The 12,366-nt window shown below is 33.3% G+C and overlaps 1 protein-coding gene across 5 annotated transcripts in view; it reads left to right on the forward strand.

Moving 5' to 3' along the window:
• LOC145296644 (armadillo-like helical domain containing protein 1) overlaps positions 1-12,366 on the forward strand; it is a 217,472-nt gene that overhangs the window by 19,436 nt on the left and 185,670 nt on the right. For all 5 annotated transcript variants that reach the window (XM_080142573.1, XM_080142574.1, XM_080142571.1 and 2 more), the window contains one exon: positions 6,671-6,739. In XM_080142573.1, coding sequence (XP_079998699.1) covers positions 6,675-6,739 — 65 coding nt within the window. In that variant the 5' untranslated portion in view covers positions 6,671-6,674. The remainder of the gene's footprint in view (positions 1-6,670; positions 6,740-12,366) is intronic.

Genomic DNA, 12,366 nt, shown 5'->3' on the forward strand with positions numbered 1-12,366 from the left:
ACATTTATACACACACACACACATATGATGGACTCTCCCGTCGATTTCGACGTATGAGGTTCGGACAACCCATATTTCTAAAACTCATTTATGCTATTGCCTCTGATGACTTTTTAGTCCAGCAAGTGACTTGCAGACAAGGCCACAAATAGAACATGAATGTGGATTTAATGCTGCAGATATTGGTGCGGCTGGTAGTCGTTTTGCTCTTACTCTGTTTTCTTTCAGTTGCCTTAAGATTTCAGATTGAAACCTCTGGAAACCTTCAAAACACCTTGATCTCCATCCTTTTCAGTCATTCAACTCATCTTCAAGACTCCTGTATGGTATGTTCACTGCAGACAAGTTACTCTTCAACTTGTCCTTGTACCTAAGCCAAGGACGGCCGACAATTCTTTTACCACCTCAAATTGACTGTACATCGCAATTTTTGGAATTCTGTCATCAGGCATCCTCAATACATGACCAGCCCACCGCAATTGCGATTGAATAAGGAATAATTCAATGCCAGATATTTTGCATTTTGTGAATAATTCGGCATTTGATACCTTGTCGTGGAGGCTAAGACCACATATGGAGTGTAGACAGCTTTTGTGGAAAACGTCCAGCTGATTAATGTGATGTCTGTATGGAGTCCATGACTCAGATCCATAAAGAAGAATGGAAAGAACAACAGCACGGTAGACAAGGATTTTTGTGTCTAGTCGAATACTCCTTTCATTCCACAAGCGATGGCGAAGATTTCCAAAGGCAGAAGTGGCCTTAGCATCATCAAGAGAACCGCCCTGGTTCACCTTGCTACCAAGGTAAGGAAAGGACTTGACATAATTGATATCATGACCGTCGACTTTCAGCTTGCGCGCAGGAAATCTATACTCTGGTGGATTTTGCTTTACGCCTTCAACTTGTTTTGGGGTAGGGTGTGGCTGATGCACTACCTCAGTCTTTCTTATGCTAATTGTCAGGCCAAAGGCCTTGCACGCGGCTGAAAATCGATCAAGAAGAACCTGGGCTTCCTCAAAGGACGTGGCTACCAGTGCGGCATTGTCAGCGAAGAGCAAGTCGCGAATAATTTCGGTGCGAAGAAGAGTCTTGGCCTTAAACCGTTGATGGTTAAATAAGCCACCGGATGACCGAAATTGAAACTTGACACCAATGTCCAAATCATCAAATGCATGTTTCAGCATTAATGAAAAGAAGAGCGCAAAGAGGACTGGCGCCATTACACATCCCTGTTTGGTCCCATTCGTAACATCAAATGGAGCAGACATCATACCATCTGAGACAACACTGGCCTTCATCCCCTCGTGAAAGGAAATGATTACGTTCAGCATGTTTTCTGGAATACCAAGCCTTCTTAAAACTTGCCAAAGAGCATCGCGATTCACAATGTCGAAGGCCTTCGTCAGGTCAACAAACACCATATACAATTCCTAATTTTTCTCACGGACCTTTTCTGCCACCTGACGTAAGGAAAATATCATGTCAGTGGTGCCGCGACCCGACCGAAACCCACACTGGGACTCTGGATACACCTTATCAACGAGACGATTTATGATTCGGTTTAGAATGAACCTAGCCAGAATCTTTCCTGCAATTGAAAGCAGAGATATCCCCCGATGGTTGTCACAGACATTCTTGATTCCTTTATTTTTGTAGAGATGCTTGATGCAGGCATCTTTGTAGTCCTGTGGAACTCGGCCTGCTTTCCATATCTTTACAAAGAGAGCATGGAGCTTTTTTACCAGCACATGCCCACCATGCTTGTACACTTCAGGCGGAATTGGATCCTTTGGTGATGGGGACTTGCCAGAAGCAATTTGTTTGATGGATTCCCATACCTCCTGATAAGCAGGTTCCAATGACAATTCTGGAATATCTGGATTCTGAGGAATAGAGGACACAACATCGCTGTCAATGACGGATGAGGTGTTTAAGACAGTTTCAAAGTGCTCCTTCCAACGATTGAGAATATCTGATTTATCAGTCAGCAATGCCTCTCCATCGGCTGTGCTTAATGGGGAAGCACCACTTTTCTGAGGACCAAATACCTCTTTCAGACCATCATAGAAGGTTTTCGTGTTCTTGCTGTCAGCAGCTCCTTGCAGTGCAATTGCCTTATTGTACCACCATTGTTCTTTCATAGCCCGGAGAGCTTGCTGTACCTCACCTTTACACTTTTTGTAGGCTGTGTGCTTCACTGTTGAGTTTTTGCCCTCAATCCAAGATTTGTGAGATGAGTGCATTTGGTTAATCAGTGCTTTAACTTCATCGTCACTGTCGTCAAACCAATCCTGGTGTTTTCTTTTCGGTATTCCAAGGACTTCTACTGCTACAGCTTGAGTTGCTTCTCGCAATGTCTTCCAAGAAGATTCAACATCATCAGTTACATCAACACCCTCAAGGTTTTCATCAAGCTTATTGGAGAGCTCAGTTCTCTTTTCCCTGGATTTAAGAGGCCGCACATCAATGCGTTTGGGGACTGTTGATTTTTTAACTCTGTGCCTTCGCACATGCAACGACAGTTTACTTCTGAGAAGGGCGTGATCCGAAAGATAGCAAGAAGTGTGGAAAGAGTGAGTGATTTTGAAGTCACTCATGTGCTTCCGCTTTGTTATGACGAAGTCAATAAGATGCCAGTCCTTTGAACGAGGATGCATCCATGTCGTCCTCCGATGCACAGATTGTTGGAATATGGTATTGGTAATACAGAGGTCAGACTCCCTACAGATTGTAAGAAGCTGTAAACCATTTGCATTTACCTTGCCTATGCCATGCTTACCAAGTACACCGGTCCACGACAGATGGTCACTACCAACATGAGCATTGAAATCGCCAGCAAGAACGAGTTTATCATGGTGTCGAACTCTGGAGAGGACATCACGGAGGGTATCATGGAAGTCATCCTTCTCTTGATCTGAACTGGCTAACGTTGGGGCGTAACAACTAACTAGCGTCACCCTGGTGTTTCCTTCTAACTCTAGGGAAAGAGTTGCCACACGATCAGATATGCCTTTGGGAAAAGACGATAAGGACTTTGCCATCTTGGACTTAATGGCAAAACCAACGCCTGATTGGCGGGGTTCATTTTCTGCCTTTCCTGACCAAAAGAAGTCATATCCACCCTTTTTCTCTCGAATTTGAGAATTGCCAGGCAAGCGAGTTTCACATAAGATATTTATATATATATATATATATATATATATATATACATACATTTACATATATATATATATGTATATACATTTACACACACACACACACACACACATATACATATATATACATGCATTTACATATATATATACATATACATTTATACACACACACACACATATATATATATATATATATATATATATATATATATATATATACATATACGAGCAAACAATTAATAAAACATGTTAAAAAACACTTTGAAATGAGTTAAAAACATATTTAATCTGAAAAGGAAACACTAAATAAGTGGATAGTCTTTAATCCGCGGAGTTTCGAAGAAATACTTTCCTTCTCATCAGAGGGTAGAAATTAGCAAAATGCGGGATCGGATTTTGCATGCAAAAGTATTTGATGAAACAACAAGTAAGTCAAAGATCTTACTTGATAACAAAAAAGTGAAGCAGAGGGAATATGGTGAAGAAAAAGGTGATTACACGTGAATGTATAGTCCAGTGGGAGATAAATAATCCAGTGACAGTAAAATCCAAATATATAACTTCAACAAAGTTAATTGAATTTCCATTTGCACAAATAAAATCCAAGGAAATCCCATAATTGGAAGATGGTCCAAAATAATCCAAAGGCAGAAAACCATGGAATAATTCACAAAAATGTGTACAAGGAAAAAAAGGAAAAAATTCCAATAATATTAATAAAAGAAAAAAAAGATATGCTTTTCACTCTACTGGCGAGGCATAAATATAAATAAGAAAGATCAGGGAAGAAAAAGAGGAGGAAAAAAAATTAAATGGTGATAGAATTAAATATTAAATAGAGAAACAAATCAAAATGACCCAGACAGGAAATGTTAAAGGAGCAAAAAAAAAAATATATAGCGCAAAATAATATAGGTCAACTGAAATGTACAGGTCATCAGTTAAAAAATGTCAGCAAGAGTTGTTAGAAGACACTAAATGGAAAATAAATAAATAAATTAATAAATATATTGAAAATAAATAATAAATAAACAATAAATAAATAAAATATAAAATAAAAAAATAAAATTATGTAAGAGGAGAGGATGGCCGGTATCTGCAAATTCAGGAAAAAGCAAGAAAAAAAAGTAAGTAAATGCATATAGTAAAATATAAATGAATATACATACAAGATATGAAAGTGTGGGTAGATTGATATATTAGATAGATAGGAAAGTTTAAAGAATAAAGCAGAAAATGCAGATAAAAAACCGGCCATACAAAGAAGAAATAATAAATAAATAAAGGATTATTAAATTATAAAGTATTAAGAAGTATGTAGAAAAAACGATAACGTTAAAGAAAATTTTTTTATCTATCTATATAAAAGGTAAAAGTAATAACTATGTAATTTCAAAATTGCCATAATTAAATTTGGACTTATGTTTACAGAAAGAGATCAGTTCATTTTTAGAATTTATTATATTGTTACTTTGAGGGGAAGTAATTATAGTTATAGCTTCGGTTGTGCAGAGGCGATATGACTTAGAGCCTGGAGTATAAGACTTAACTTTTTTATGATAGTCTATTTGATTGAGAAGGGGGTATTGTTAGAGTTAAGTTTTTTAATTAAAATGGTTAGAGAAGTTCCTCGGTTATTATTAGAATTATGGTTGTTAAAAGAAGAAATGTGGTTTGATATTCTTTTCTTAATTAATGTTGAAGTAGAGCCTACATATGTATGTACTTTATTAAAAGCTCGAGGTCTGGTATTAATATTAATTTGCTGATTTGTATTAGTTAAATGGTTTGAATTGTGTTCATTGTGTTCAACAAATGGTGGGACAATGTCTGTATGAGGACTATTTTGGAGGGGATAATGAGTGTTGCTAGTGTTAGGATGGCTGTTAGGAGAAATATTATTCTCATTAATATTATTATTATCATTATTATTATTATTATTATTATTATTATTATTATTATTACTTGTATGATTGTAGATGGAGGGGCTGCTCGAGTGGTGTATTGGATTAGTGACTATATCAGATGGAGGATGGGAAGAAGAATAACTTGAAGACGAAATATTAGTGTCTGTTATGGGAGGATTGCGTGGGAGCTCAGTAATAGTGCAAGAATATATAACATCTTTATGGATGCAATCATTATTGAGTGGGCAAAGATGTTTGTTATTACAATTACAGTTAGTTTTGGATTTAATTGGGAAAGGGATTTTTTGGGCTGATTTAATTTTTTTGTTATTAGATGTTAAGATGTTTTGTGCTAAATTAGGCATTGTTGAATAAGAAATCCGGATTGAATTTTTATTGAAAATAGAACTATATCTGTGTGGGTATTTGAAAGAGTTTTGTACAATATTGAAGAATTCCTTAGGTATATTAGTTTTAACATTTAGGCTAAATGGAGGATTAAACCAAATATTTTTCTTTCTCCTGATGCGACTGGGTGGGTTGGAGGTATTGCGATTAGTATTTTGGTTTGGATTATATATGTAGATTGGTTCATTGTTATTAATAGCAGCAGATCTTATTATTTGAACTTGTTTCTTACAAGTCATATTGGGTGTGATTACAGATTTAAGGCGGCCTAAAGGAGGAGCATAATTGTTGTATTCAATCTTTTCCTTGTGTCCTGAGTTCCATAAGGCATTATTGAAGAAAGTAGCATTTTGATTAAAAGTTTTTTGTATAAAGAACTTAATAAATCTTATAAAATAGTCCTTCCTAAGACTTTAGATTCCATTAATTCTGAAGCTAAACTTTTACTGACTTCTATGAATATTCATAACTTCACTGAAATAATTTCTCCGGGTACTCCTAGATTCACCCTCAAGAATCATAAACCTAATTTCTATGACAACCCCTCCATCAGATTGAGCTTTTTATATATACATATATATATATATATGCATGCATTTTCATATATATGTATATACATTTACATATATATATATATACACATACATTTATATATATATATATATATATATATATATATATATATATATACATTTACACACACACACACACACACACACACACACATATATATATGTGTGTGTCTGTGGAAATCTACTTTATTTACTTATAATATATCCCAATCCTTAGCAATAAAGTGAATGAATGACAAAAGTTTATATTCCAAAGTTCATGATGTTGACCATCTTATAATTTATTCCTTTAATTCAGTTGACATTTACAATTCTTGACAGTATCTGTTTCGTAGCACAAAATAAATTGCTTAATTATTATATCAATTAGTGCATCTATTTTGCCCTTAACTCATCAGAAGAAATAGCAACAATCAATCAATGGTTTTAGGTGAGAATGTGATTTCGTCCTTTTTAAACATTTTTCAATATATATATATATATATATATATATATATATATATATATATATATATATATATATATATATATATATATAAAATGTAAAGATCTGTGAATGTTCAATACAGACATTTTTTATTGTTTTTTTATTCGTTTTGAATATTTTCCTTAATTCAATTTCAAGTTATATGTTTGGCTCGGCTCTGACTGAACAGCTCCAAAGTATTGAGATATTTCTGTCTGCTTCTGGTGGGTAAGTTATTTTTTTCAATTATTTTTTACTAAAAAAAAAACAAAACACACTATGTCTTAATATCATTGGAAAAAAATAAAAAATGAGCAAAACAAAAATACTAAAAACAAAAACTTCATAGACTAAAAGATAAGAAAAACCAAAAGCACTAAAACTTACTGAAACTTTAAAACTTTAAATCGAAAGAAACTTCTAAATGTAAAAAAAATATAAAACCTTAAAAAAAAACTCTAAAAAATTTTCCAGAATTAAGAGCATTAACATCTAAAATGAAAAGAAAAGTAACATTTTAAACTAACAGAAAAATTACATAAACTTAAAAAACTCATAAAAACTCATAAACTATGGTTGTTTAAATTGATTGAAAATTATTTTTCATTGTAATCTTTATAAATTTTTAAATGAGGATTAATAATTTGTATTGTTTGGATTATTAGAACAGCAGTTTTAATCTTGATTTTCAGTCAATGTACCTCTGACCTTCTTCAGGTATATCTTGTTGAACTCGGGAATCTTTCGGGAGATACTAAGAATACAATTGTAAAATACTTAAGATTTCTATCCAGATTTTCAACAAGAAAGGTTGGTTCAAGTTCTAGTTCAGCGAATGGAGAACCAGGTGGCCATTGTACAGTAGGGCAGGTCGATTTGCAACTTTTTTTTAGAAAATCAACATGGCACTGGTGATGATAGTTGGGATTTGATGTGATAAGAACATATACCAAAAATTAGATTCCCATCTTGAATAGAAAATTGAGCATTTAATGTTAAAAATCGTGTAGAAAAATGCTGAAAAATCCTTCATTTTCATAGCATTTTTCACAACACCGACTATGAAATTTCACTATTTTTATCAAAAATCCAATTAAAATTGATATATTTATATGAAATGCATTGAAAGAAAAATAAATACATGAGTTATAATTTTAATTATGAATCACAACTAGCAAAATATCTAAACTTTTACTGCATTAATTAAACAAAAATTGTAAAAAAAAGCTAATTAGCAACTAAGTCTTTTAAATTTCACAATTCAAAAAGATATGTGGAGATGTATTACACAATATAACAACTTGATACAAGTTACAGAACTATGTATTTCAATTTTTTATTAGAGGCAATAATATAAACTTATAATAGAACTAAATTGTTCTGTATAATTTTTTTTGAGGAAAATGAAGGTCTAATTTGCTGGCACGATGGCTTTGTAATAATGTGTCTATGTCTTGCTTCCTGTCCATATACAACTTTTGAGAAAAATCAATCAAATTTGACCAGTGTGTGGCTGCAAAATTGATAGCAGTAATATTTTTCATTTATTTTTTTTTTTGAGTTCACTATTTCTGGAAAAACAACACAAAAAAAACAAAAAAACAAAACAATTATTTGAAAACACTTATTTTTTTATATTTTTGCGATGCAATATGAATAAAACGAACTATTTTTTGGGTAAATTAAGAAAACTAATAAAATTTAATGGATAAATATTTATTTACTTAATGGACAAAATCGTTTTAATGCCCTCTTCTCTCACATCCAATTCATCTGAGTATCATCAATATTATATTTTCCGGAAGTAGTGCAAAAGCACTATATTTTGAACAGTTTAAAACAGTAATTTGGATTTGAGTTAACTGTTTTGTTCTCTGAATCATTAAAATATACTATTATTGGTTTGGATCTCAAACCAACTAACTGCATACACTGGGATGATAAATTTGACCAAAATGTTTAATCTATCATAGTGTTTGAGGATAGACACCTCTAGTCCATAAACGCATTAACCTTGTGGCTTATGTTAGCCATCTTCCTTGATTCAAGGGCCCAATTTTCTAAGTTAACTTCTCCATAAGAGATGCCAACAGCATACTCAAAAAGTAGCCTCTGGTCTTCACACTTAAATTATTTGTTTCTTCTGCTGTCAGATAATGATGATCGGGAGGGACACTAATTTTTTTAGAATTCTACTTGAGACAAATCTTGATAATTACATAATTAAATACAAAGTTTCCCCAAAGGATCAGTAAATGTTGTTAGGCTTTTTGTTGTTTCATCAATTAATTTAAAAATTGCTGTAAATGGCAGTTCTTGTAATGGAACCAGAAAATTGGAAAATTTGCATGTTTAATAATAGAGCCAGATTACATAATAAATACCAGTATATTATTTTATTTTTCACATAAAAAGGAACATAATTTCAGGTGAATCTATAAAATTAATTTACCTCCTTGTTAGAAGGACAAGTGCAGATTGTGCCTTGTTTGACAATTTTCAGTCTTGCACTTTACTGCAAAGTCATCACATCTCAAGAAAGAAAGTTTACAGCTACAAGAAGATATATCAAACAGTCTGTCTAGCTGTTCCTTCATTCTTTTCACTTTGATTGCTGCAAGAGATTTCCTGTCAATCTGTTTGGCCCCCTTATAGCAAAATATATTGACCTTCTGTCCTATATTATGTTACCTTAACAAGGGCAATTGTGGATTGACTGCTTGCCGAATACTAATTATTTCCTTGGTAATTAACTTAGAAATCTCACTATTATTTTAGTGGGGATAATTGTTTTCGAAGAAATAACTAAATTGGATGGCTTGTCGTGAAGTTGGGAGCGTTGTTTCATCCAACTGACAAGATGGACCAGCAAATTTTGTGAACCACGGGTTAAAACTGAACGTTGTGCTTTTACTGCCATTCTAATCTGAAAAGTAAAATAAATAAATGAATTATAACTGAAGGAAACTGTATTAGGCTATCTTCCAGTTTCATATGTAAAAAATAAGTGCTAATTATAAGAAATAATGAAAAGCTTTGTAGAGTTGAATTAGATGTATTGAAGAGAGAGGACCAAACCAAATCAGAGGCATAGTAGTGTTTAGTTTAGACATTTTAAGCAGATTTTAGCTCCACATTCGATAACATGAATTTATCCATAAAGAGATTCATCCTTGATGTAGCTGTACCATTTTAAACGAATGTTTAGTGTTTAGAGTTTGAAAAACCTGTGCTTGTGCATCTATGTTACTATGCTATTTTTAATAGTATTTTACAGTTAAATTTAATTTTTATGAAATTTTTGTTTATTAAATTTTTAGGTGAAAGTACAGAATAGTTACAATACAACCTCCTTCCCATATTAAGAATGGCTTTCTAAATAACAAAGTTATTTTAGCACAATAACATAGATGCACAAATAACGAAAAACCATTAAAGGAGTTTCCTTATTTACTCGTATTAATCTTTGTTGGTTATCCGATATTAAAACTATAATTTTAGAAGAAAAACACTGCTTAAAAACAATTACTCCCTAAAAATAAAAGAAATTAAAATTTGACACTAATTTTCTGCAAAGTATTTTTTATTAAGTAGAAAAACTTGAAAAATTACGTGGTTATGTTTTGTAAAGAATGTGTAGAATAAAATTGTATGGACTATTTTTTTTTTGCTTTACTATAAAACTGGAGTATTACCATATTTTAATAAAAATTTCAAATAGAATTTGATGTGAAATATTAGGTTGGTGCAAAAATAATGTTTTTGACGTTCGTTTAAACGTCCAAAAAATGCCATTATTTTTGCACCAACCTAATAGAAAAACAAATTAAAAAAGATAAAACAAATATGTTTAAATTCACTGCAGACACTTGAAATATAATAATATATATTTTTCCTTTCGAAATAATTAATCCTAAATCGTAATGTTTTCAAATTAAATAATAAATAAACGTTAATTTTCAGTATCAATAACGAGCGTGTTTTGCGACAGTGAAATCTAAAATGTTTCCACCAAAAAAATGTTCCTGAAATGAAAAAGCAAACTTTCGTCGTTATTATTTAAGAAACATAATTTTGCCTTTACACTTAATATTTATTTCATTAATTCATTATCCTCACTCATTTTATTTAAAAATGTAGTTTAAAACATATTCTAAATAATGATTCCATTTTCTTAACAGTACGGATTGTTTGGATGACGGGACGTTCTTAACAATTCACCGACAAACTTTTAATCGCTTCAATTTTTCAACTTTTAAAATCATTTCCTCAAGCAAAGATAACGATTTTGAGAAAAATATTTCGTGTAGGTCTTTTCTATGTCAAACCCTAACTATCATCACCATTGCCTCACCAGGGTTCCAAAATCGACCTGCCCTATTGTATAGTCGTCTGCTGATATTTTTGTCACGTAGTGCAGTTACTACTCACCAGATTTCCTTTTATAATTAATACAGTCAGGTAGTACAAAAATTCAGGGCTAATATACTACAGCATCAACGTGGTGTCACAGTAGACTTTAAATGAAAGATTATAATTGTGGAGTGTAAGGTGATGTGCATGATCATATTCGACTAACTAGGAAACGTTTTGCAGAAGTTTTGCTTAGAATTCACCAATGGCATCATCATCATCAACGATAAAGAGATATATAGCGTTGTGGAGAAGACATGTAAATATGTATATAACTTCTTGTTAATTATTTGTGCAGACACAACATATAGCTATAACTGCGTATCAAAGGCTGTTTTTGCATCAAATTTGTAGTGAAGGGGTCACTAATTATTTCATTGGCCATTTTTTTACATTTTTTTTTATAAATTTCAATTTTTTTTATCCTCCACAACCAAAGGGTAATTTCAGGGTGGAACGTGTCAGGCTAAAGAAAACTACTAAAGCTTTATTTAAAAACTTTTATTGAAAAAATCAATACAGGTAACTTGATTATGTAGTAGAACTGACATCTACTCAATGTAGCCACCTTCAGCCTCGTTACGGGTTTGGAACTGGGAGCATGCCTTTTTCACAAGTGCAGGCAGGAGCTTGGCGAATACTTGACATATAGCGGTGATCAGGCTGGCTTTGGTGTTGTGGGAGGTCATGTTGGTGATGTTCTTGATATATGACCAAACGAAGTAGTCCAGTGGGTTCAAGTCGGGGAGGAGGGGAGGGGCCAGTGAGAGAAAGGTACAAAGTCGTAGCACTCCTTCTGAAGCCAAGCCTGCGTCTCTTTGGACTTGTGAGCGTACCGAGTCCTGCTGTCATACTCAGGGTCTTCCATCAGCCACCTGATTACACCAGGGGACCACCACACTCTTCAGCACATATATGTACTCTTTAGTGTTGACTTTCAAGCTGACTTCGAAGATGTGAGGTAGCATGATGTGGCCTTCACTTGAAACCACACCAAAACCATAACTGTGGCCGGAAACTGTTTTCATCACCCTGTGCACATACCTGTGCACGTTGCTTGTCACATCGTAGAATGTAGAACTGGATAAAAATATAAGAATTAAAAAAATCGAGGCATAGACAATAGATTGTGCCATGGCCCATATGGTTAGGTCGCCAGTATTGCACACTTCATGAGTGCGATGACCTGGGTTTGCGACTATGTCGGAGCACGTCACTGATGAGATGCAGTACATCGAAACCCAGTTTGAGTTTGGCATTGTCCATTGTCGATGCAATTGCTCGATTCTATTTAATTCTGGGTTCTAGCTTTATCGTGAAAGGTGTATGTGAACGGGTATATATATATAATATATATATATATATATATATATCGTCATCCACATACAGTACTCTTTCACTGTATCAAAGCTCATCACTGCAGATAGAAAGGCAACTACCTC

Source organism: Euprymna scolopes, chromosome 17 (assembly GCF_053919585.1).
Source record: "Euprymna scolopes isolate OS-2025 chromosome 17, ASM5391958v1, whole genome shotgun sequence".
NCBI lineage: Eukaryota > Metazoa > Mollusca > Cephalopoda > Sepiida > Sepiolidae > Euprymna > Euprymna scolopes.